The sequence below is a fragment of the Struthio camelus genome, chromosome 2 (genome assembly GCF_040807025.1).
Source record: "Struthio camelus isolate bStrCam1 chromosome 2, bStrCam1.hap1, whole genome shotgun sequence".
Lineage (NCBI taxonomy): Eukaryota > Metazoa > Chordata > Aves > Struthioniformes > Struthionidae > Struthio > Struthio camelus.
Window position 1 is genome coordinate 143,500,538 of NC_090943.1, and position 23,452 is coordinate 143,523,989.

General features: G+C 35.5%; 1 protein-coding gene across 23 annotated transcripts in view; it reads right to left on the reverse strand.

Moving 5' to 3' along the window:
* The window catches only part of OXR1 (oxidation resistance 1), a 282,934-nt gene that overhangs the window by 24,412 nt on the left and 235,070 nt on the right, over positions 1-23,452 (reverse strand). For all 23 annotated transcript variants that reach the window (XM_068932814.1, XM_068932821.1, XM_068932818.1 and 20 more), the window contains 4 exons: positions 22,333-22,517; positions 18,019-18,812; positions 13,963-14,131; positions 10,945-11,107 (listed from right to left, as the gene is read on the reverse strand). In XM_068932814.1, coding sequence (XP_068788915.1) covers positions 10,945-11,107; positions 13,963-14,131; positions 18,019-18,812; positions 22,333-22,517 — 1,311 coding nt within the window. The remainder of the gene's footprint in view (positions 1-10,944; positions 11,108-13,962; positions 14,132-18,018; positions 18,813-22,332; positions 22,518-23,452) is intronic.

The following is a 23,452-nucleotide window of genomic DNA, read 5'->3' on the forward strand; positions in this document are numbered from 1 at the left end:
GCATGTAAAAAGACAATCACAGACCCAGTCCAAATGAAAAATATCCTCTATACATGAGCTGATAAACCACTATATCAAGATCACTTCTTATCCCAAAGTCATTATTGTTTTTCAAGTCTTGCTGAGACCCATTTCCTTTACATTCAACAAATTTAAGCTATTCTGAAGAAAATAATTCAGAGTAACACAACTACTTCTGTAAGTCTAATCAATTTTGAGAACAGTGGTACAGATTTTTAATTATATACACAGGAGCGGGACTAACTACAGCATATTCATCTCCGTCAATTTAGAAGTATTATCATACACACCATTTCTTCATATGGTAGAATAACTTCTGAAGAAGGTATAACCAAATACCAATTCAGATTTATACTTTCTTAATTAAATATCAGCACAAATTACTGCTCACAGTATTTAGCTATAAATTGAGCTTTGTTGAAATAAGATGCATTACTTCAACAAAAAAAAATTGCTGAAATCTTTAATCCTCAAAGTAGTTTCTCTCTTCCAATGCTAATGGAATGATTAAAAAGCCTTGTACATACACTAGTTTAGCAACCAGTTATCAGCAATTAAATTATGTACCTGAAAGTAATGAAACTGCTACTTCCCATCCTGCTTACACATTCAGAATTTAAACTTCCAGAAGCTGTCAATGCACCACAGCAGTGCAAGAATGCAGCAACAGAAGTGAACGTACTATGCTGAAAATTACCAGAGCAAATTTATGATTAACTGATTGGTGCTTTCTTCCCTTCTTCCCATACCAGAGCAGAGACATTTCCCTTCTAAAAAAGAAATATGATCAACAACAACAAAAAAAAGCATCATTCAAGGCTGATTCAAAGCATTCTCTCTACCTGCTGTCAATTCCGGGCACGGGCAGAGCCCCACGGCAGCGACAGGATAGTTTGCTGGATGCATGTACTTGAGTGACACAGCAAGGAACAAATGAACAAGTGTACAGGAGGGGGGGGATGTATCCCAAGTGATGACGGTGCAAGGGAAGAAAGGTTCCCTGTGTTCAAGGGTGGTTGCAGAGTACTAGTTTGTTGAAAAGGCTAAAATGTTTAAAGACACAGCACAATTTCAGTTTCTTACGCAATATTCAAATAAACACAGAAATCCACAACTACTCACAATATTAGGCTACACTAAGCATAGTCATATCCATGGACAAGTTTTAGTAGTAAAAAATTTGCACTCAATATTAGATAATGGTTTCTGTATTACTTATGCTGATAAGCGTGTATCAGGTCGGTTATTTCCTGGAGTCCTGAACAGGTGTAAAAAGGTGAAAAGTAAAAGGTAAAAAGTAAAGTTTAACAAAAATTAAAATATGCAGGAACTCTTTATAGTGTTTTCATTTTCGTAAGCTACAGATTAACAAAATGAATCCTTTTGTCTATATGCTAACTTTGCTGTATGGTTAAATGCTATTCCCAGCAATAAAAGTATTTTGGAATTCTGATTCACACTTTTTACCCTTAAATAGCGATGTGTATTTAAACAGAAATGCTCAACATACACAACACAAAACATCCCTTAGAAGAAGCTAGCAAGTAATGCTGTGTAGCCCTCAAAATAGGAAATCACACCTCACAGCAACAATGAGAAACATTCAATAGATCAAATTAAAAAACTCTAAAAGGTAATTAAACACCAAAACATCTAATGCTCTAAGTCTTGGGTAAAAGTATTGGATATGAATATCCTGCTACTAAGCTTCTGTTTGTAACTATTAGTGTGCCAACAGTGATCATCATTGATACGTACAACAAGAACTTTTGATAATGCTAAAATCAAAAGCAGTGGCAGGCAGCATTATAAAATTAGATCACTGATCACTTATATTATTGCACCATGATCCAAAAACTAAGATTCCTAAACAAAAATCAGTACCAGGTGGTCTTGCTTACATGTACATCATGCTGTGCACTGGAATGCCTCATCTTGTATTAATAAGTAACTCAACACAGTAATTCAGACTTAAAATATTCTTTTTCAGTAAGAGTTGTCTCAGGAACTGGTAACTATAAAAACCAATTTGTTCCAGTTTACAAGAACTAATAAGAATGCCGGTAAGTATCACTAGCACACTGAAAGCCAGGTTTGAGGAAACTCTGTGCAATAACACATTTTGCACTATTTGGCTATGTGCATGATTCAAACAATAAATCCTATATCCATTTTTAAAAATCAGATGCTAAAAATGAGCATGCTACTACTGAGATAAGCAAAAATCAGACTTCATCAAAACTGTTTCAGATAAGAATTATATAAATACAAAAATAATCAGTTATAAAAAACTGCCTCAACTAACTTAAAAAATTGAGAACATGCAGAAAAACTACTTCAAACAGTCTACGGAGATGCAACTTTTAAGCCAGAAAAAAAAAAAAAGGCTACTCAGTTAATTCCTCCTCAGCCTATTTTAGCATTCTTTTCAAAGAAAAAAGGAAAAGAGCCACACATTAACACTACCTAACACTATTTCTCTAGAACTGGAGGAGGAAAAAAGGAATCTGGATGACAATTTTTTTTTTTTTTTTTTTTAAAAGAACCCTGAACATTTGTTTTTCATCTTAAACAATTCAAACGACTTACTTGGATGCTTTAGTCTCTGTAGTTCAAAAATGGTTCCTCACAGAGCTTCTCAAAAGGGTTTAAAAAGTTACTTAAAATGAAAGAAAGCAATAAACTTGCTTGCTTAGATCTGACAACTAACTTTTCACCTAACTATAGCTGCACAGTTTCGGGTTCAGTAGCTTTCCTGATCAGACCTCCGGCCAGTCTGCTTTGCTGTTCGGTCAAGCCCTGCAGCTGGCACCTCCTGCAGGAGGGACAGCAGCAGGTCACGAGCATCTGACCAGCATCAGGCAGTGCAGTTGTCGAAACAGCAAAAGCTGCCTCATCTGTCCTCCACCCCAGTCCTTTAACCACCTTCTTCCCAGACTGGTGGAAATGAAGTTTCTATTAGACAGAGAAGAAAAATGCGAACGCAAAGAGTTTAACCCCAGGAGCATCCCTTAAACCAACTGCCCCTTTATTTTTGTGGTGCATCTGTGGACTATAGTACTGACCTGTTAAGCTGCATTAGAGCCTCACATTTTGCTGTGAGTTAATATGTATGGCCTTGTCATAAATGTTCATAGCGAGTACCACCTCAGAACTGGCACATCTGCAGCACACACTTAAGAGCAACCCCCTTTTAACTGCCTAGACAACAGAACAAAATATATCCAATTACACTGGATAATTTTATTATTTACTCAGCTAAATGTCTCCATTCAATCAATATTAAAAGCAGAAGTGCTTGGTCGTCCTTTAGGTATTATTCATAGTCCCCCCCCCCCCCCCCCAAACTGATCTGTCTGCAAAAAAATGAATATAAATAAGTAGAAGAAAGGAGAGCACTAGCCAACAGAAACACAACATATTAAGTGCAGAAACACAACATATTAAGTGTTATATTCACTCCAAATCAATTCTGTAGTTTATACCTTTCCCACTCCATATTCAGAGTTATCAGCTTACCAGATCTCAACCTAGAAACAGGACCGTGTATGGTAACTCTTTATAAATGGAAAAAAGAATACAGTGTGTGAGGCAAAACATTTTTGCAGTTTGGGTAGCTGGCACTACTCTGTTTCAGCTAGAAGCTACCGCAATACTCCAATGGTAGAAAAGTCACAGTGCTGAATTCTACAATGCCTACTATTTAATATGAATGGTTTTTGATCACTATTATGTTAGTAGAAGACTTCCCCTTCTCGTTCCTTATCTCTAGAAAGATACTAAGAAAAAAAAAATTACTTTTGCTCGGTTTATTTAGAACTTCCTGTTGGGTTTCACATGAAAGGGCTGTGTAGGTGACCAAGCTCTGATGAAAAACAATAGACATAGTACACTGAAGACAACTACCTTCAAGTACTTCATATTTGAGGTATATGTATAAAATAAGATCGTTCCCAGAATTTAATACTCCAATTTCAGAAGCAGCCCTGAAATTTGAGTAAAGCATCCAAATTCAATGAACCAGACTATTACTCAGAGTGCGTCAGTGCAATCGGTAAATTCATTTGCATTTTTGATCGACAGGAAGAAAGCTTGTTTTTATGCTATCGTATTGGGTTTGTCCGGGAACAAATCAATACAAAAAACCAATAAGCAGTGACATTAGTTTCACCTTCAGTGGGTTGTTTAATTAATTGTTCAGTCTAATTTTAGAAGCCATCCCTTATTTCCTTCTAACAGGTGGGGGGGGAGGACAGAGGGGGAGCAGAAAGGAGCAGCATTTTCCCACCCATAAGACTTTCTTCAGAAAGTTTTAATGTACAGTGAAAGAAACTGAAAGTCTCAGCAAGTTTAGTTGTATGATACTACTTCAGTTCTAAATAGAGGGACTATACCAGTTTTATTAGATACATGAAACAGACACTGATTTCACATTCATGATTCTGACTAGAAAAGCACAGAAGGATAACTCCAAACAGTGAAAACACTGCCAAATTTTCAGTTACAAGTTACAAATACAGTAGAGTGAGGAGATTAAGTAGAGAATAAGTGGAACAAAGTAAGAAACACTCTATAGAGTCAAGCGAAAGCACAGAATTTGCCTAAGTTAATTGTAAAAGCAAGAATGAAAGTTATCATTGTATTATGCCCAATACCTCTCTCCCATCACAGATGGGGTTAGCAGAAACATAGTACAGCACATAAGACTGCTGAAATTCAAAAGAATCTCATCCTCCAGTACAAGAGCAAGGCCTCTTAAACATGCTTGTTAATGCAGTGACACATGCGCAGTGACACATCCATAACTTCATAACACAATACACTTAAAATCAAATACTGATCTAATTTATGTTATCATAAAAAGGCATGAAAATTTTCATGAAGCATTTTAGAAATAATATTTCTGAGGACTGCTCGTTTGATGCATTTTCAAACATCACTTGTATGCATTGTTTCAAGAAGCTTAAGACTTCCAGATTTCCTGTTCTCTGCCGTTCCAGCATTATCCAACTTGTCATACAGCGTTACGATCATACTCTTTAAATTGTGGTAAGACATAATAAGCAGCTATTTCACTCACATTTAAGCAAGCACAAAATGTAGAGTAAGAAACAGAAACAAGTTTATAGAAACAACAACTATTAAGAATACAAAAAGGTTAAGGACTAAAAAAAAGCAATGCATACTGAAACTGAAATGCCCATTTTGATGAAGTTTTATAGATAACAGTGCAGATCCAATAAGTAACTGAAGTCCAATATTTTAACCCTGAAAATCCTTCTTCAGCCTTTATCTCATCTGTAGACATAGTTACCATTTGTGACCTTCATGTTTTGACAAACATGCAAAAGAACTACTTCTGAGCACTTCAGAATGTGAGTTAGGCGTAGGCCACTATGGGCTTGATCTGCCCATATGCCACTATGGGCTTGATCTAGCGAGCCTTTTCAAACCATGTACAAAATTTCAACAGAATTCAGTTCAGTGAGTTAGAGCACATGTTTTAGAAGTACTGTATCTATTTTCTTTTGAAGCCTAAACTACAAAAACAAAGTTAACTATGAATGCAAATCTAGAACACAACCTAGTGAAACTGGAAAACCAGATGCAAGTATTTGTCATTATGTTTCATTGTGGATGTTTAGAAATAAACATCTTACCATCTAGTTTTTCCTGTATTCTCCAAACAGTTAAGAGTGTTTTGAAAGACTTTAATGGAAACAAGTTTGCTTTCAAATGCTTGTCTTAAAGACAACGAACTTCCCATTCTCAAAACTCCTGTGGACAAGTACTTAGATTTACATGAATCAGAAGCAGGACTCAGTTCTGGGTAATACCAGTAAATAAGAATGGCTGGTGCACTAGGGGTTGAAGGAGGAGGAGTCAACATTTTAGATTCTTAGAAAATGCTCCAGCACCCTCACAGAAAGCAGATTTCTTCAGAACTGCCTAAGATTAAGCTTTTTTAATGCCTTTGAAACACCTAGCTGTGGCCACGCTCAGTGACAATATTTTGTGTCAATACTGTGGTAGATAACCACAGATGAGATCCATCATCATAAATTCTGTAATTTCAATAGTACATAATAAGGGTGCAGCATTTAGTCATGACGCCTCCTGTTCTTTCAGGACACCACCCTGAACACCATGAAAACATCTAGAACTAGCAGTAAGCATCAGTAAGTCATTAATAAATCATGTGCAGAAATAAAAAGTGCATTTACAAAAACTGGTACAATGTATAATACAATGATACAAATCTTAATTTTCCAGCTCCCTATCAACAGTATTAACTACTCAAAGAACAACACACCAAGTCCCTTAATTGTTCAAGGAACACTACTGGCCTTCAGAAGTAACTTCACAGACCAAAATACTAAGGAAGTAAAAGGTATTCTGATCTTTGAGGTCAGCTAGTCCATTAATTAAATAAAATATTCCTACCCTCTATTTTTATGATAAAAGCTGTATATACAAAAGCACAAGTCATGATAATTTGTTAAAAACACAATGACATTACCATTATTTCCCTTTTAACGACTCCTCCCTGCTCTAAATTTTTAGAGCATAGCCATTTCCTTTCTATCTAGCAACATTAAAACTGCAAACATTTCACTAAGAATAGTTTCAGCTGGTATGTCTCCTCAGATATAATGAATAGACTACTCCCTCTAGAAATTTTAACAGATTAAGCCTATATCTATAGGCATATCAAGCTCATGCATTTTTACAGAAGTTATCAGCAATTCTCATAAGATTCACTTTTTCCTGCACAGGGGTTCAGCCGAATGTAAGCACTTATTTCTGTACTATACCTCATATGAGAATAAAGTCATTTTCATTAAGCATTCTTGCTTTCCGTGCCTTTATACTCCAATAAGTTCAAAATTTTCCACTTGCTGGTTCATATAGCAACAAGAGAAACAAACCTGCTATGATTTCATAACCTTTCCTAGGAAAAACAGTAGCATAATTGAAATTTGAGTTTACTGATTAGCACAACAGCACTATTACAAAAATTGCGTTTTTAACTCAAAAAAAAAAGGTCTGCAAGAAAATGGACAAAAGTGCATATGAGGCAGCACTTCTCCTCTGGAGTTTTTCCCTCAAGTTATTCTAAGACCAAGCATGGTACAAAACTTGTCCTCTGCTCTAACTGTTTTTAAGATACAATGTATACAATGAAAAAACATTCATACGCTACAGAAAACATCAAAAACTTCTTTTCAGAAGGTAATCTATTATGCATAGAAAAGAAACTATTAGCAGTTATTTCATAAGAGATTACATCAAACATTGTTACCAGAAAGCTCAAGTTTCTTAAGGAAGGCTTTGGAGACTATCGCAGAGTTTATGCACAGCTTTTCTTCTTCACACATCTTAAGATTCTTCCAACATAGAAACAATCCTCTTAGCAGCGCCTGAGAATATACCCCTGCTTTTAGATACCATGATTTCATTCTTTTATCAACACCAGGTTATACTACTAATGCTTTCAATCCATGGTACTAATTCACACCAAAGTAGTGTTAGTTCATGACCAGTGCATAGTTAACATATCTAATGCCAAGCACCTTATCATTACTTCATAAATTCCTATACACATCATATTACTATATATGCAGCTCTGTACTAAAAAAAACAATTAGACCATATAGTAACAGAAATCAGGTTTGAGGTACTGCCCAACAGAAGCAGTCAACTTGCTGTCAAATCTGGCTGCCTTTAGACATGAGTGCAGAGCGTTTTGGAGAAAGCCTTTGTTTATCAACACACGGGTTCCTAAACAGTATTAATTCTTTGTGCTAACAGATACAGAAAACTGTTTACACTTGAATTCATACACTAATTAAAAGAATATTACAAAAATGCACCTCTGCTCCCCCAAGGCTGTCTGTACTGATACAGACAGTAAAAAGATCTCTCCCGTGATGAGCATGCACATATATTTAAACATAAGGCACTAAAATAGAGGCTTGAGGAAAATGGACGAGGATAGCAACACTGAGAGCCTAGTAGCATAGTTTTGTTTAAGCAATATAAAATAAAATTCTTGTTTATTCATCTCTAGCACCTGTTAGAGGCACATACTTAGTACAGACCTGATTTTAAATGAAAAGTATTTTTAGAGGGTTTGCCAATGAGACAGGTAGCCGATACTGAGGAACACGAATAACAAAGTGTCCCATACAGAATTAGTTTAAAAAACTAAGTAACTGAGTACTCTGATACTCTGTATTAGTCACCTTTGCATATGTAATATTGGGTATCAGAAGCAGGCATGAATATACTTCTGAGTTACCTGAAAACAGTGTAGCATATAATACACAAAATCAGTTAAAGTGAGGGGTTGTGGGTTTCTTGTGTGAACACTATACTACGCAGTATTTTTCATCGAACCAGCGTTGCTGGATCTAGAGGTAAGGAGTCCTGATCTCTTTGCCGTTAGATCAGCTGAGCTCAAATTTATTAGATTACTTTAAGGAAAAGGCTGGTATGAAATAAATTCAGTATACAAGAAGAAAGCAAAAGCAGGTGAGAAATTGTTTGGAAATGATTCAGAATAAACAGCTCAGTCTCATTCACTGATCCACTTAATAAACTGCTAAACCAACCCATGCTGCTACTTTCTCACGTTTTTGATCTCTGCTTTTGCTCGACTGTTCCTTTTTCTTCCCATAATTTTCTACTTAAAAAAAGCAAGCTGTGCTTCCTTAAAATCTCTTGATAAAAAGCTAGAGCTGAGCATGTAAACATAGTACTAGGCAAAGAGAAGTAAAAGTTAATGATTGCCTCAAAGTACCAAACCTGGATTATTAATCCATTTCCCTATTTCTTTGGGGAGAAAGAATATGTTTTAGGACATAGAACAAAAATAGCAGAGAGAACCTGTAGGAAAGAAAACTCATTGGCTTCTTCTTAGTAACTCCAGAGTTTTGTGATGTATTTGTACATCAAGACCTTATTTTCAGTTTCCTGAGCTTTCTATCACTCCGTCCAGAAGGCAGCAGCCTATTTTTCACTTTAAAATCCACAAAAGTTTCGGAGACGCTGTTCACCCGCTGTCTCAGATTACACCTGGAATAACGATCAAGAGTCGACCGAGAAGCAGTTCATTGGATTATAGGAAGGGAGCATATGGAATGAAAGCAATGAAATCCCATGGGAATGATGGGTATGCAGACAGCAGTTACAACTCCCTAACCTATGTACTGATAGTTGCTACCATATATTCTAGCTATAAACAGAGCTATGCGTAATGATAGGTAGAAGCATCTGGTACGGTCAATAGTCAAGCATTTCTGGGGTTTTTTTGGCTTTTTATTTTTTTAAAAGTAGCTTTTCACAGCTTTTTCAGATGTGTGCTAGAATGGGATTTAAGTAAGGCAGAAGATTACACTAGCATATTTTTTGCTATTTGTATGACATCTTTAGTGAGATGGATAACTTGTAAACATAATCATACTAACTCCTACATCAAATCATTATTTCTGGATTACATTAAGACAGCCACATTTGAGAAAATTTTCTATAATAAAACTAATATATTCTAACACCTGTAGGAAGAGGTTTGCCTTCAGCATCTTCAGAAATAACTCATGAAGAATTAAGTGTTCAATCCTGATGAAAATTTTGCACCATGAACTATTTTCAGTGGAAAAGGTCCTCTATCCACATTAAAATGAAGAGTTACTGAAGAGCCTATTCAAAGATATACTGTGCCTTAGGTCATAATCATGATCACTTGTCAGTCTGTCCTGCATTCCAAAAGGCAAAATTTTGAAAGATCAGATACTTAAAAAAAGCTCTGAACAAGAGTTAATACCAAGACATTGCTGGCAACACCGTTGCAACATGCATGCCGCGAACTGGAATACGAAGAGTCAAAGACATAATATGCATAATACTGATTTCAACATCTCGAAGCAGAAATCCAAGCCAAACCATTTAGCTTCAGAGGCGGTGTTCTGTTAGTTGAAGTATTAGGCTGCAGATAAGTGAGATGTCTGACGTCAGAGTTCTACTGCGATTCTAAACTTTTAGGGCTGTGAAGAGTTATTACTTGAGTTTAGGCTACTGTAACTTAAGATTTTATACTCTACCTAAAACAAAAAAGTTTAACAGATTTCTAATTTTAACATATTTCAAGAAAAAAAAATATAGGCTTACAGTCAGAGATTGCAACCGCTATCCTGAGACTCAAGTTAAACAGTGCTGATGGATACTTCTACAGGATATATGACAAGAATCAAAGTTTGGACTGACGAACTCAGATACACAGAATTACAAGTGCTTTAACTGTATGTACACTAAAAAACAAAACCATGTAGACATGTAAAGATGTGTCCATATAAACACAGTGGACACAGATTCACATAGGAGCAATGTGCTTGTTACAAAAGCAAGTTTGAAAGATAGTTTCAGTTACAGAATATTACTAAAATATTAATCTATGCAACAGCATTTTACATATTTATGAAGTTAATATATTAATTTTTCCAATAATCTGATAAAGATTTTGTCAGTTTTCCTTGTTTGCAGTCTCATCCTTGTTTGGAGACTTATCAATGCTACTCAACATTTCATATATGGACATAAAAACCACAGAACTGTCAGTACTTGACTGAAAACTAAGTCTGCTGTATCAAATTTGCAAATTCTCCCAACTCAGAGTTAAAAGGAGTTAAAACTCAGAGTTTTAAGTTCCAAGTCCTTTTTGTATGAAACAAATTGCAATTGTGAAATGTTGCCTGAACTGATGTTAGAACAAAGTATTAGAATGGCATAAATTAAACAATCATGATTATAGTAATTAGACCAATACAGCGTTTTTTAAAGTTTTCATAAGAATATAGTTAAAAATAGCGTTAAGTATTTTCAAGTAAGACAAACAAAGCCATCTTTGACAGTGTTCTTCCTTACCTCCCACTCTTTAGCAGCATCTTCAGTAGTAGATTCTTCACTAGTTTCAGGCTCCTCATTCTTTTTTACCACTATAAATCCAGGTTCTCGAATAGATTCCCCAGTATCCTCTGCATATATCTCTGGACTCCACTGGATAAAGAAGACATACAAGTGGTCTGTCCTAGAGAAGTTAACATAGAAAAGGTAAATGGGGTTTTTTTGTTTTTGTTTTTGTTTTTTTTTTTTTAAATCTTTCAGGCCTTGTTTAGCAATTATGAAGTATTTAAAGTTAAAATAGAATATTTTTTAAACTAGATATTTGTGACATTTGAAAAAGAGCTAGTCATTTTATTATTTGTTCATTATTTAGTTATTATATAAAGCTGACACTAGAGGAAAAGGAAAACATAACAGTTGACTAGTTATCTTTTCATACATTCGCACAGTCCTTCAACCATTACTGCCCCACTGGAAAACTCTGCTTGCAGCTGAAATAACCTCCAAAAGCAAGAGGAAATGTTCAGAGTTATTTCAAGACTATGACTGTGTGGTAACCCTGCTTACTAAGAATTTGAACTTTCCTTACATCTTTCTTTAAGGACCTTCATTATAGTGAATTTGCCTTCTGAACTGGCACAAAGAACAATATTTGGACCTTCTTAGTCTCCTTATTAAACCTCTAGAAAGCTGAATACTGGAAGAGTAATGATAGAGCAGCAAAAAAAAAAAAGCCACCTCAAAGTGTAGTTATTTTCCTGCGCCTCCGTCTACAAGGATTTACTACACAGGCAGTATCAAAGTCTCTGAAGTGGGTCAGTCATTCAAAGGTAGGGCTCTTAAAATTGAAGGTTTCTGAGTGATATTCATAAAAAAAGGAAACACGAATTTTTCCTCTAACAGTGAAAGGACAAAACATTTCAGATGTATAGGTGCAAATAAATGTTTTCAGAGTCAGAGAAAGAAGTCCTACAAGAAGTTAAAAAAATAGGAATTTTTAAAATAAACTAGAAGTTACATATAGTTGTAGCAGTTTAAAACACGTATATAAGAAAGGGATGCTGAAGCAACTCCAGAGCATTCCTTCTCAGATTGGTTCATTTGGAATTAAGAACATCAAGGGAAGTAAGATTGCCAGATACCTACACTTCTCTTCCTTACACCTAGCTGACAAAGACAATTAGGTTGACATTAACTATTTTTGACCTAAGCACAGTAAAACTCAACAAGTTCAACACTGGATTAAGAAAACAAACAGGGAAAATCCCATTTGTGATCTGGTCTTTTTAGTTTACAGAATCAGTAAGACACATGTTGGATGGATACAGACTTGAAACTAATTCCCACACAGCTAGAGCCACAAACCATTCATAGGTGCAGCCAAGACCAGTGAGATCAGATATAGGCTGATAAGCTACGAATTTTTCTTTTAAACTAGGTGACACTAACTTCTGCTTTACATTGAAGATAACACTTGCACTGCTATATCAGCAAATAAGCCAAAGAGACATTAATCCTTTTAATCAGGTGATCCAGATGTCATTGTCATAGAGGAAGCATTAGCTGTCTTTAAGAAAAGAACAAGATAAGAACAGAACAAGAAAAGCAGAGTAGAATGGAACTACAAGAAGTCATTTGGCCTGGAGAGGATTATTTATACCAGAATCACTAATGGGAATTTGCATCAGGAAATTACAAGATCTTCACCACCTGGAGGCTGTAATGTTTAAGTGCAGGTTAGTGATGTGCTAACAAAGATTTCATTCTTCCTGTTGGAAAACTGATATTTTGATATCATTTTAGTCCATTACTCATCTCCACTCACAGTGGACATAAAAATACTATTGCCCTTCTTGTTGCAGGTACCTTTAGTATGCCATGACTTTTGTTTGTCACTGATTTTTCTCTTTTAGATTAAAGAGCCCCACTTACTTCTAATTTTCTTTATAAGTTACACTTTCTAGGCATAAATTAGTCTTGCTGCTTTCCTCTGGACTCTCTCCAATTGATCCACATCTGTCCTCAACTGCAGTGCCCCAACTGGACATTCTATGCCATTCAGCTCAAAAGAAAAGATGGAAGAGTGACTTGATCATTGTGTTCAGGTATTTATACAACATGACATCTGACAGTTTGAGCTCTTCTGATAAGACGTAAGATCCAACACCTAGAAATTCATATTCAACTTGAAAATAAGTTCTATTTTTACTATTAGGAAACTGTGACTTAAGAAATTCAACATCTTTCCAGAGGGTGAGGGTGGCTATCCCATGTCTTTGAATCATTGAAACTTGAAAAGTGTTTTTCCAGCAGATTTAATTCACTTCCTGGAAAAATGTATGTTCCATATATAAAGATGACAAGAAAAAGCAGCCCTACCTACCTCTTCTGAACACTGGCTCTAGAAGCTACAATGGAGAATTCTCTGTAAAGCTTCCAATAATGGCACGTACACATAACGACAAAGAAAAACTTTGCTGTTGAACTCTTCCTTTACCAGACACCACTTCAATCTCTCCTTGATTCATATTTACCTCCTCCTTAAGGAGCTTGTCAGGAAACCAGATTAAACAAACTCACTCAAATACCACAAAAAACTATTGATCGAACCTGCAAAAAACTCAGCAAAACTTTGGTATGGTAAGAAGGTATTCAGCTGTTAAGTACAAGCCAAGCATCAACATCCTTGGTTGGTGATCCTTATCTAACAAGTTCAGATTGAGAAGAGGTTCCCTATTAATTTATCCCCAGGCATATATATGTTCTCATTCAGTTCTGCATGCACACTGGCCTCAGAAGTGTTGGCTATGTTTTCAAGGGGGCATGCCAATATCATCTAAAGGAACTAAATAAAATGCCTTTCTCTGCCTTTAACCCAAGAGAGATTTGATGCATCTAGGATCCTCCAGAACTAGAGATTTGTACCTTTTTACGTTGTTCTACATGGTCACAGAAAATTAATTTTGATCAGTGAAGAGAAAAAAAGCAGCTGATAAAGGACACTGAAAGATGGTGATTTTTTAGAGTCTGCCTCCTTACCTTTCCTGTGGAACAGCAAACCAGTACTCATGTTTTTTATCCCTCTGTGCATACTGTTGCATTGATGCACTTGCTTGGGAAACAAATGTTTTTCTCATAGGTTTTCCAACCCTGAGACGCAAGAACTTGTGAGATCGATGTCTTCTTTTTTCTTTTGTAAGACCAGAACCTATGAGTAAAGAAAAAGCAAGTTCTCTGCTTTGTGCAACAGAACTAAATAAAACTACCAGCCGACTTTGTATTAGGGAATATACATATGTAGGTCATGTACACATGTAGGTATTAAGAGATGAGATAACAGAGGTTGTACTAGTTACATAACAAATGCAAAAGGACTTGTGAATTATACCAGCAGAATTAAACTTAAGAGCATGATACACTTGAATTCAAACACTCACTTCTGCTTCCAACTCCAGTTTCCATTATATTAGTCTACCATCCATGCTTCAAAGTATTTCAGAAGGTATTCTCAGTATATAACCCTGAACGTATAATTGGACATCCATCCCATTGCTAAAAAAAGGTTTTCTGTACACACGCAAAAAGATGCATTAAATGCCTAGGCCTAATTCAGGTACGTCAAAACTGTTCCTTAGTTACTTTTCGTTAAAGGAGAAGGAAGAAAAACAAAAACACAAAAACCCCATGCGCTATCAGAGAGTTAAGATGAAATTTAATTTGTTAGCTATTGTAAACATTTCAAAGGTATAAATACCACTCTGATGAAGTGCACTGGATGTTGCGGTACAGGTTTTTCTCTCTAATAGTATATTTAATTGAACAGAATAATCTGATTATACTCAGATCTGTATTGGCAGCGTAAGGTTGAAGCCTTTCTAAAACTATTTTCCTGCCAGACCCCCAGATCATGAGCTCCAGAGATTTTTTTAAAGCAGGGAAAGAAAATGTGAAGTCTTAGAGTTCTGATGATCATCTATGACCACAAAGGACTTAACCTACCTCTGGAATTACCTGTATAAATAGATATTTCTGTTTTCTAGGATACCCATCAGTTTTTACAGCTTAAGTTTGCCTTCAGTGACCATGCAGACTATTGATATGAGTGCAGAAAACATTACTTTCATGATCACCTACACGCAGATCTCTACTGTATGCTGCTTTTAATAGGCTTTCTATTGCAAGTTTAGAAGAGTACTGTTCCATGAAAAATTTTCTCCAGTAAATATTTAAATAGCATGTATGCTTCCTGCTTATCAGTTACAATAGTCTAGATTATACCATACATTATATAATATGGTAAGACAGTGACAGAATGTATGATTTTAAAATGCTTTATATAAGCACACAAGCTAATCAAGTTAAAAAAAATCACAGGTCTTGCACAAACTCTGTGGTAGTACAAAAGGTACTCAAAGTGATCTGCTATTTGGGATTTTGGCCCTTCAGATGAAGCAATTTAGAGTTCTCTAAACTGGAGCTCAGAGAAGTTGGATTTGTACTGTACACAGAAACAAAGATATTGATTCATCCAGGAGATGATATGAAAGTTTAATTATTCCTGCCCCCAGAGTACTTAAGATTCTCATTTTTTTGGTATATTCTCAAATGTTTTGGTACATTTGATACAGAATTCTATAGAAAAGAAAGTTACTAATGGCTATTTCTCTTATCCTTTTTTCTTATAATTTGTGCGAATATCCAACTAACTGAGCAGCAAAGCAATCAGCTGTTATTTTTAAATGAAATTTCATCTTATATGTTTTGCATGCAAACATAATACATACATATTTAACAGTACACTGTACACCACTATAATTTCTCCGAAATTTCAACTACATCTAGCTTTTCTTTCAATTCATTGGTTAACATAAGATTCTGTAAAAACAGAAAATAACGAAAAAGTCCAAGGGGAATGGGGGTAAGGACAGGATGAAGTCAAAGGGGGCCTCTTCAGCAATTTTAGATTACTAATGCTGTTAATGTTACATTCACATCACCCAAACAGCTTTCAGAACAAGAGCATTCATTCCAAACTCAGACCTTTAACCCAGTAAAGATCAGTAAAAGCTAGTTCCCAAAAACCTAGATGCTCAAAACTCCACTAAAAAACAGAAATTCAAGTTAGTCTTTTCATCTCCTGCATGCAACAAGGACTATCTAAATAACTTAATGGTACAAAACTCACAGGATGACTACTGCAGAGATTTAGTCCTATAGACAGGGTACTAAAAAAGTGTTTTCAGCATCTCCATTCTTAATAGCATGCAAACTACTGTTAATAGCAAAGATTAAACGTGACTCAGGCAGGTCTGTGTGAGACAGCCAGGCTTTTATGTTGGCTCTATTTACACTTGCGTGTAATGTACTTGCGTACATTAAGCTAGTAGAAGCTTTGCCAATCTGTCAAGATGGAGAAACGTGTATTCCCGATTTGCTGTTCTATTTGCATTCTGATAACACAACATGCAAGCTAATGAGAAACAGAACAATTCTAGTGAAAGCTAGTGGCACAGACCTCTGAAGAGTAATTTCTCCTCCCACTTTGTTTTACCCCCATGGCCTCCAGTGTGGCTGTAACACCAGTTGTGGGATAAAGTTTCTTACCAGCACCCCACCCTGTCTGACTGCATGCAGATACTTGTTACATATGCATAGACTTCTGACTGTACAGTTCATCCCACAAGAAAAGCTTGCGGCATCACTGATTGAAATAATCTTTCAGAAAACTGACAATGCTATCAGTATCTAGTATAGCTATCTGAATTATGCATAATATAAAACTGTAAGAGCAGCAATAGTGGCAGAGAGTACTTGTGCTTGCGTTTTTAAAGGTCACAACCAGCAACTACTGATAGCTGACATTTCTGATGGGGCATTTTTTCCGCCAGTGGTTTATGATGCAAGAGCCAAACTTATCACAGAATGATGCAGCTATTAAGGGACTTGGAATTTCAAAATTCAGTTCCTTCACCTGGAAAGGAAGAAAGTGAGAGATTGTCTGCCATTCTAAAAATATACCTTTAGGTAATACAACCTCAGCTATTAGTTATGAACAGAAATTAATTTGAATTTCAAATACACTTTGAATATACTCTTTCTGTTTGTAATAGGTATTACATTGCTATGCCTTCTTTACAGCCCACAAATATCACACAGTTAAAATGACTAGTTCATCTCCCTTAGTGAAACGGAAAGGTATCAGAAAGTGACCTAGTGATTTTTTTAAAGATCAAAATAAGACGATGTTCCTGAATGCATTTTAATTTACTTAAACAAAAGATCATGTTTTTATATGAATTTAATAACTTCAATAGACTTTGAAGATAGTTTCCAGCTAATACCACTTGGGCCTGACCTTTACAATAGAATCAAGGTACTCAAGGAAATAAAAGTCTACTTGTTCCCCATATTCATTGCTCGTTATTTGTATCTTATTATCTAGCTCTTATTTATACCGAGAAATGCTTTTCATATGCTCAACCTTGTTCTAGTCAGCATGAAAGAATGATAAGATGCAAGTAAAACAAAATTCTGAAAACCAGTTTAAGTTTCAAACAGTTTTATGTTAAACCTCTAGTAAGTGTTTGTTACTCACATTCTAAGCCTTACTTTAACCACAATGCAGACACCCCATATTAAAGATGAAATTCATTCAGTGAAATAAATCTTGGTCCCAAAGTACATGTATACGAATGTAAGTCACAGTCGGCTGACTGCCAAGGAACATTTCTAATTGAGCTCTACAGCGGCCAATGCATCATGAATCCAGTAGCATTGGCTCATTTAAATCTTCCTTAAAAAAAGACAGGTGTTAAGATGATCACAAATATAACTTCAATGAGAAAAACGGCAGGAACACAGGTATCCATGCTTTCAGTTTTTTAGCAATATTTAGCAGGTTTCAAACTCATTAAAAACCACAGCTTATCTGTATTCTCAAGCCAAAGAGGAATATAAGCAAATATATAGGCAGATGTGTTCTACAGAATGATTTACATAATGAGTAAAAGCAAAGGAAGGGAAAACCCCAGTGAATTGGAGGGAGCAATTGTAAGCCTGAAGACATACTGTATCTGTAAGCACCGACGCCCTTACCTTCTAGCTGTCCATCTCCTGTAGTCATAGCTTTCTGGTTAGTTTCTTTTTCTGATTCCTGCTGCAAATTCTCTCTTTGTTGTTTCGTTTGTTGCATAGTGTGGGTCTTCCACAGTTTACGAAGCTCTTCGACTTCTGTTTCAGAGTCTTGAGTTTGCTCTTTCACCAGTTTTCCTCTGCCAGTTGTCTCTTTCTTTTCAGAGTCTGTGGCATCTTTGCAATGTGGCCATTCCTCTCCTGTCTCACTCTCCCCCTTCGGATCATTTCTTAGTGTAGAATCTTGATCTCCGCTGATTTCTGCTGGGCTGTCATGGTCTTCACTGTGATGGGATTCTTGCAAAGACTGCGGAAGGATATTTGCAACAGCTTCACTAGATTCTTGCCCTTCCTTTACAGATATTTTAGCAATTTCTGAACCTAGACGGGAAGTACCAAACTGTTTAACATTTACAGTCAGTTCAGTATTGGATTTTAAGTCACCAGGAGCTTCATTCGAGTCCGAAATGATTGTTAAACATTCTGTACTAGTCTGGTTTATTGTTTGGACAGATTCTGATGATGCTCCAGAAGATTTGTCTTGTCGAAGCTCATCTGAGGAAACAAGTTCCTCACGTATTGGAGAGAGTTCCGATTCTGTGAACACGTCTTCCGAAAGGGACTCCTCTGTGCTCCTCGGGGCAGTACTAGCACTGTCGTTGCCCGTATCCCGAATCCTTGAATCTATTTCATCTGCATTGCTCCTTGCGACTTTCTTGGCAAGGCAAAGTTCCCTTACAGACAGCTGTTCTACATCTCTGTTAAGCAAACAAGAGTGTTATAATACCACGTGCTTTTTCTTTAACTTTTTAGTAACTTCTTTCAGCATTAAGTGATGCTTAAGAAAGGAGGTTTTTTTTTTTTTTAAACTTAATCCTGTAATAATCATTAACAGTAAGAAACGATCATATTACATGCTTATAAAGGTAGGCCACTGGCACACCTTTTACCAGGGTGACCCAGATGATTTTCCAGCTTCCCAACACAACTTTGCCAAAAGATGCTCCCCTACGAAACTCACCAACCTGTTTGAGAAGCTTAGAGCGTAAAAGTAAAACAAAAAACCAAATATCCTATACAACTGTAATCTCTAAAGGGAGAAGTCCTTCACAATCTTTTAAGCTATGTCTACCAAAGAGGCCAGTATAGTAACATAGGTATGTCCCATTCTATTACGAAGCTAACACCTACCTCACTGGTAACAAATCAATGGCAGAAATCAGATAGCTACGTTGAGACAAAATAAGTTACTCAATGCAGATCTATAGGAATCATCATGGTAGAGCTCACCATTCTGCCCATGGGAAATATCTAAGTGATTAGACTGTCTTAGCTGACCAGCTTAGATAGCCACTTAACTTTGAAAATACTATTAGGCAAAATAAAGCCATAACTATTTGTTATATTACCTATTTGGACACTTCAAACAGAGACAAATGTTGATAAAGAGTGCAAAAAAATGTAAGGATGACAGCAGAATTTATTTTCTACAAAGCAAATCATCATATTCAACACCTGCCTTAGAAATAAGCTTACTATAAATTCTTTACGTCTTAGAAGAGGACTAGAAGGGGGCTGTGAACATGCTCAAGTATATCTACATGACTCAATAAGCTTTTATCAGTGTTCTCAAAAAAAGAATGTAGTACATGACTTCCATAAAGAATTTCTCATGTTTTAATATACTTTCAAAGTTCTACAGCGCCATTTTCCTTGCTACCACAAGCCCGTTAGTTTTCTGTTATCTAGTATCAAATCCTGTTAAGAAGGATTGTGCTTTAATTCTCCCCATCCTGAAGTATGAATACCCTGCAGAGTTCTACATAACTTTTATCCAATTAGGTAATATCACTGATACCATCACCTAGATATGATTAAATTTCAGGTGTTTGCAGAACACATACACCATCTTGTTAATATATCAAGCTTGTGCTGATAGAGTGATTTTGCTTATAAAGCATGTGGATTAGAATTTATCACCCATAACAATGGGCCATTTCCTCAGTTTTTAGGAATTACACTGAAAATAGATGTTCTTGGACAAGCACTACCTAAGGCTAATGAAACTTGTAAGGATTCTATCGGTATTGTGATCTCTACTTCCATTATAACAATATGATTTTTGGCATTCCTGTCATTTCCCAAAGTGTAAACAGATTTTAGAGTTGTTAAAATTGAGAGAGGAAAACAGTGTTAGTGATAGCGGAAGAATATTTAGAGAAAACAAATCAGGTTTACCTACTATTTTTAAGTCTCAAATACATCATGATACACAAAAATCTTATCAGATCTAGCTGTAGCTGCTGTAGTTCTGGTTACAGATCAGAAATCTATTTTATTTTTTGGAAACTTTATAAACATGCCTCCAATTTTTAGGAGAAAAGGCATAAAAGTGCTAGGACTGAAGAATGTTAGATGCTCATATTCCAGTTAATAGTTTATCAAGTTGACAAGACAGACAAATCTAACTGGATATACAGAGCTTCAAATGCACACCGTAGCCTTTTATTATCAGCTATGTTTTCATTCTATATGCATTTATAAGCAAAATATAATTGCACAAAAATCAACAGGGAATTGAAGGTAAATTTGTAAGTCATAGTTGAGTCATTCAGCTAACTAACATGTTAAGAGAAAATTTATTTTACCATTGCAATAATTATATAATGATCTAAAGGAACTAGGATTCAAGAAGAAAAGAAAATCATTCAAGTGTTCCTAAAGGCTTACAGTAACATTACTTACATTACACATCAAATCATACCTATAATTGAGTATACAAAGAACTGTTTGCTCAAATGGAACTTTTCTTAGGTTACAACTTTAGTCAGTGTTGTTACATCTAAGCTTTATGATAGAACCTAAGAGATTTCTTCAACTTTTACAATTAAATAGAAAAACTAGTACATCATGCAGTGAATAAGTGTTATTATCACCATTCTGAAAAAGTTTTTCAGTCTGGAAAATAAGCTTCCAGAAAACAATCACCGCTGAAGACCTCATCACTGTACATCAGAAAGTCCCCAAAATACTAGCGTATTAAGATGGGTTGCTCTTTCAAAACAGACACTGCTTCAGGCAGCAAACAAGTCCATATTATGACACCAATCTATTAGTAGGTCACTACTGAAACTGTGCTTAAAACTGGTATGAGACAGTTCTTTCTTCTGCCTGCCCAGGTATTTAAGATTAAAGATAAGTGTGCCTAAAGTATTACCTGTAAAGGTTGTAAAAGGCTGTTTTCAAAGTCGGTGAATAGCTTTATACTTTAGACTTACAGTACAAAACAACTATTACCTCCTCGCATAAAATGGAGGAGGCTTTTAAAAAAAATTAATTAGGCAGATAGTTTAAACTCCTCATATACACATGCAACTACCTAGAAAAAAAGTGGTTAAAGGAATCCACTTCTGTGAGATTTGATAGTCAAGATAGTCTGCAAATGTTTGTGCCCTTTCTGGGCTTTTATATATAGAAAAGGTGGCATGATTTTTTTTTAAGGTCCTGTTCAGCTTTAATATTAGAATCCAACCTATTTATGACAAAGTATAGAATAAATAGAATAAAAATAAGTAAATAAGTAAATGGAATAAAAATTAGGAAAGAAAAAAGTTGAACAAAATTTGATAACATTGTTTAAAGCCAGTTTTAAATGTCATCATGCTAAATACCAAATTCACTCTGCTCACCTCAAACAAGCTTAAACTGAAGGAGAACACATTGTTTCTCCCCTAGCCAAGAAAGGAAAATCCTACTGCTAATACCTTAAAAAAAATATATATATATATAAAAAAAATAGTGAAAACCCAGTCTTATAACTACTATCACAACAACAAGAAGGTACATTGAGCTAGTTTCAAAACAGGAAGTGGTACACAATAAAGATTTAAATCTAAAGCTGCTTAAGTTGGGCTTTTCCATTCTGTACCTTCATTTTTAAATTGCCATAAAGAGATAAATGTATCCATTAGCAATTTCATAGCGGGAAAGGAGGAGAGGAAACGGTGTGGTAGCTCTTACCACAGATACTATATACAGATTTTAAGAGACGTTATTGGAAGAAACTAAAAATTCATGCATATAGAAGAGAAGATGTTCTGTATAGGATATAGAGCATAAGATCTTAAAATAATGCAAGCTTTCTCAAGGATCTCTCCAGGCCCATTCTTGGATATTCTTCTTTAAAAGCAGGAAAAAAGTGCTTGCTCTAGTTTATTGTTAGCAAAAGGGCTACCATTCATATTTACTCAGAGGTTCAAAAATACTGTTCTGTCTTACATGGTTAACGAATCCTTAATTCTGCTGTCCACAATTTCCTTATACAGAGCAGCTGACATCACTTCTTCCATTGGACACATGATGCCATACTCTTCACAGCCATTTTCCTGGACCAGAGGATCCATTTTATGGGGATCAAACATTATATTATTTGGCGTCACCAGCAGCACACCATTGACCGTTCCCTAAAATGAGATGGAAAAGTAGTAGTAAGTTTTCTCCTTCGCGTTTCAGCTTATTCTCAGTTTTTCTGTAGGAAAGTATTTTCTGTTTTTCACTAAAGCATCTTTAAATTTCAATCTTTGAGTAACTTTTACTGGTCCACAGTTTCTTGTGCTTTGTAGTCATGTGGAAACATACCGTTTTTCTGTAGAAGCAAATCAATACCGCTTCCTCAGAAGAAAAAAACTCTACACTGTACAGCTACTTAATAACTGTGCTGAGCAAAATAAATAAAATTACTTGAACACTAAAGGATGTAATAGGCAACTCTGAGATAAAGATTATATCCTTCCCAAATAACCATAGGGTTTTTTTAAACCCCCTTTTCTAATATTTTTCACAAGAAACTTCAAGCATTTTCTGGAGCCTTACTCCAAGTCTTCTTATTTTGCTTTAATTCAAGAATAAGAGAGCTCCTTGTAAACAGTCATTTGGCTCCATTTTCTTTACACAAAAGCAACAGGAGTATCTGATTCAAATCATTCTGACTCAATGGATCTGTTGCTAAATTAGGCAGATGCATTTATGGAATAAAACAAGTATAAAAATATTACAATTTTTCATGACAAACAACATTAAGATACAATTTTGGATGCATTTAATCAGAATGATATTGCTGTATGAGTAAGCAGATTTTAAATTTTTAGTATGAAAAGCATAAAGGAAGTTGATATTCTTAATATAAGCAGTGGGGTTCTTATATTATACAGATGTCAAATTAATTTACTATATATTGAATTCCTGAGTAGTCAGACACATACAGTATTGGCCAGGTGCCCATTAAAAGAAGTTTACTAATTAAACCAAGAGAACAAACAGTTAAAACTAACATTAACTACATTCAAAACTTGTGTAAGAGTGCCATAAAAGCTGCTTCATATACTGACCAAGTTTATCA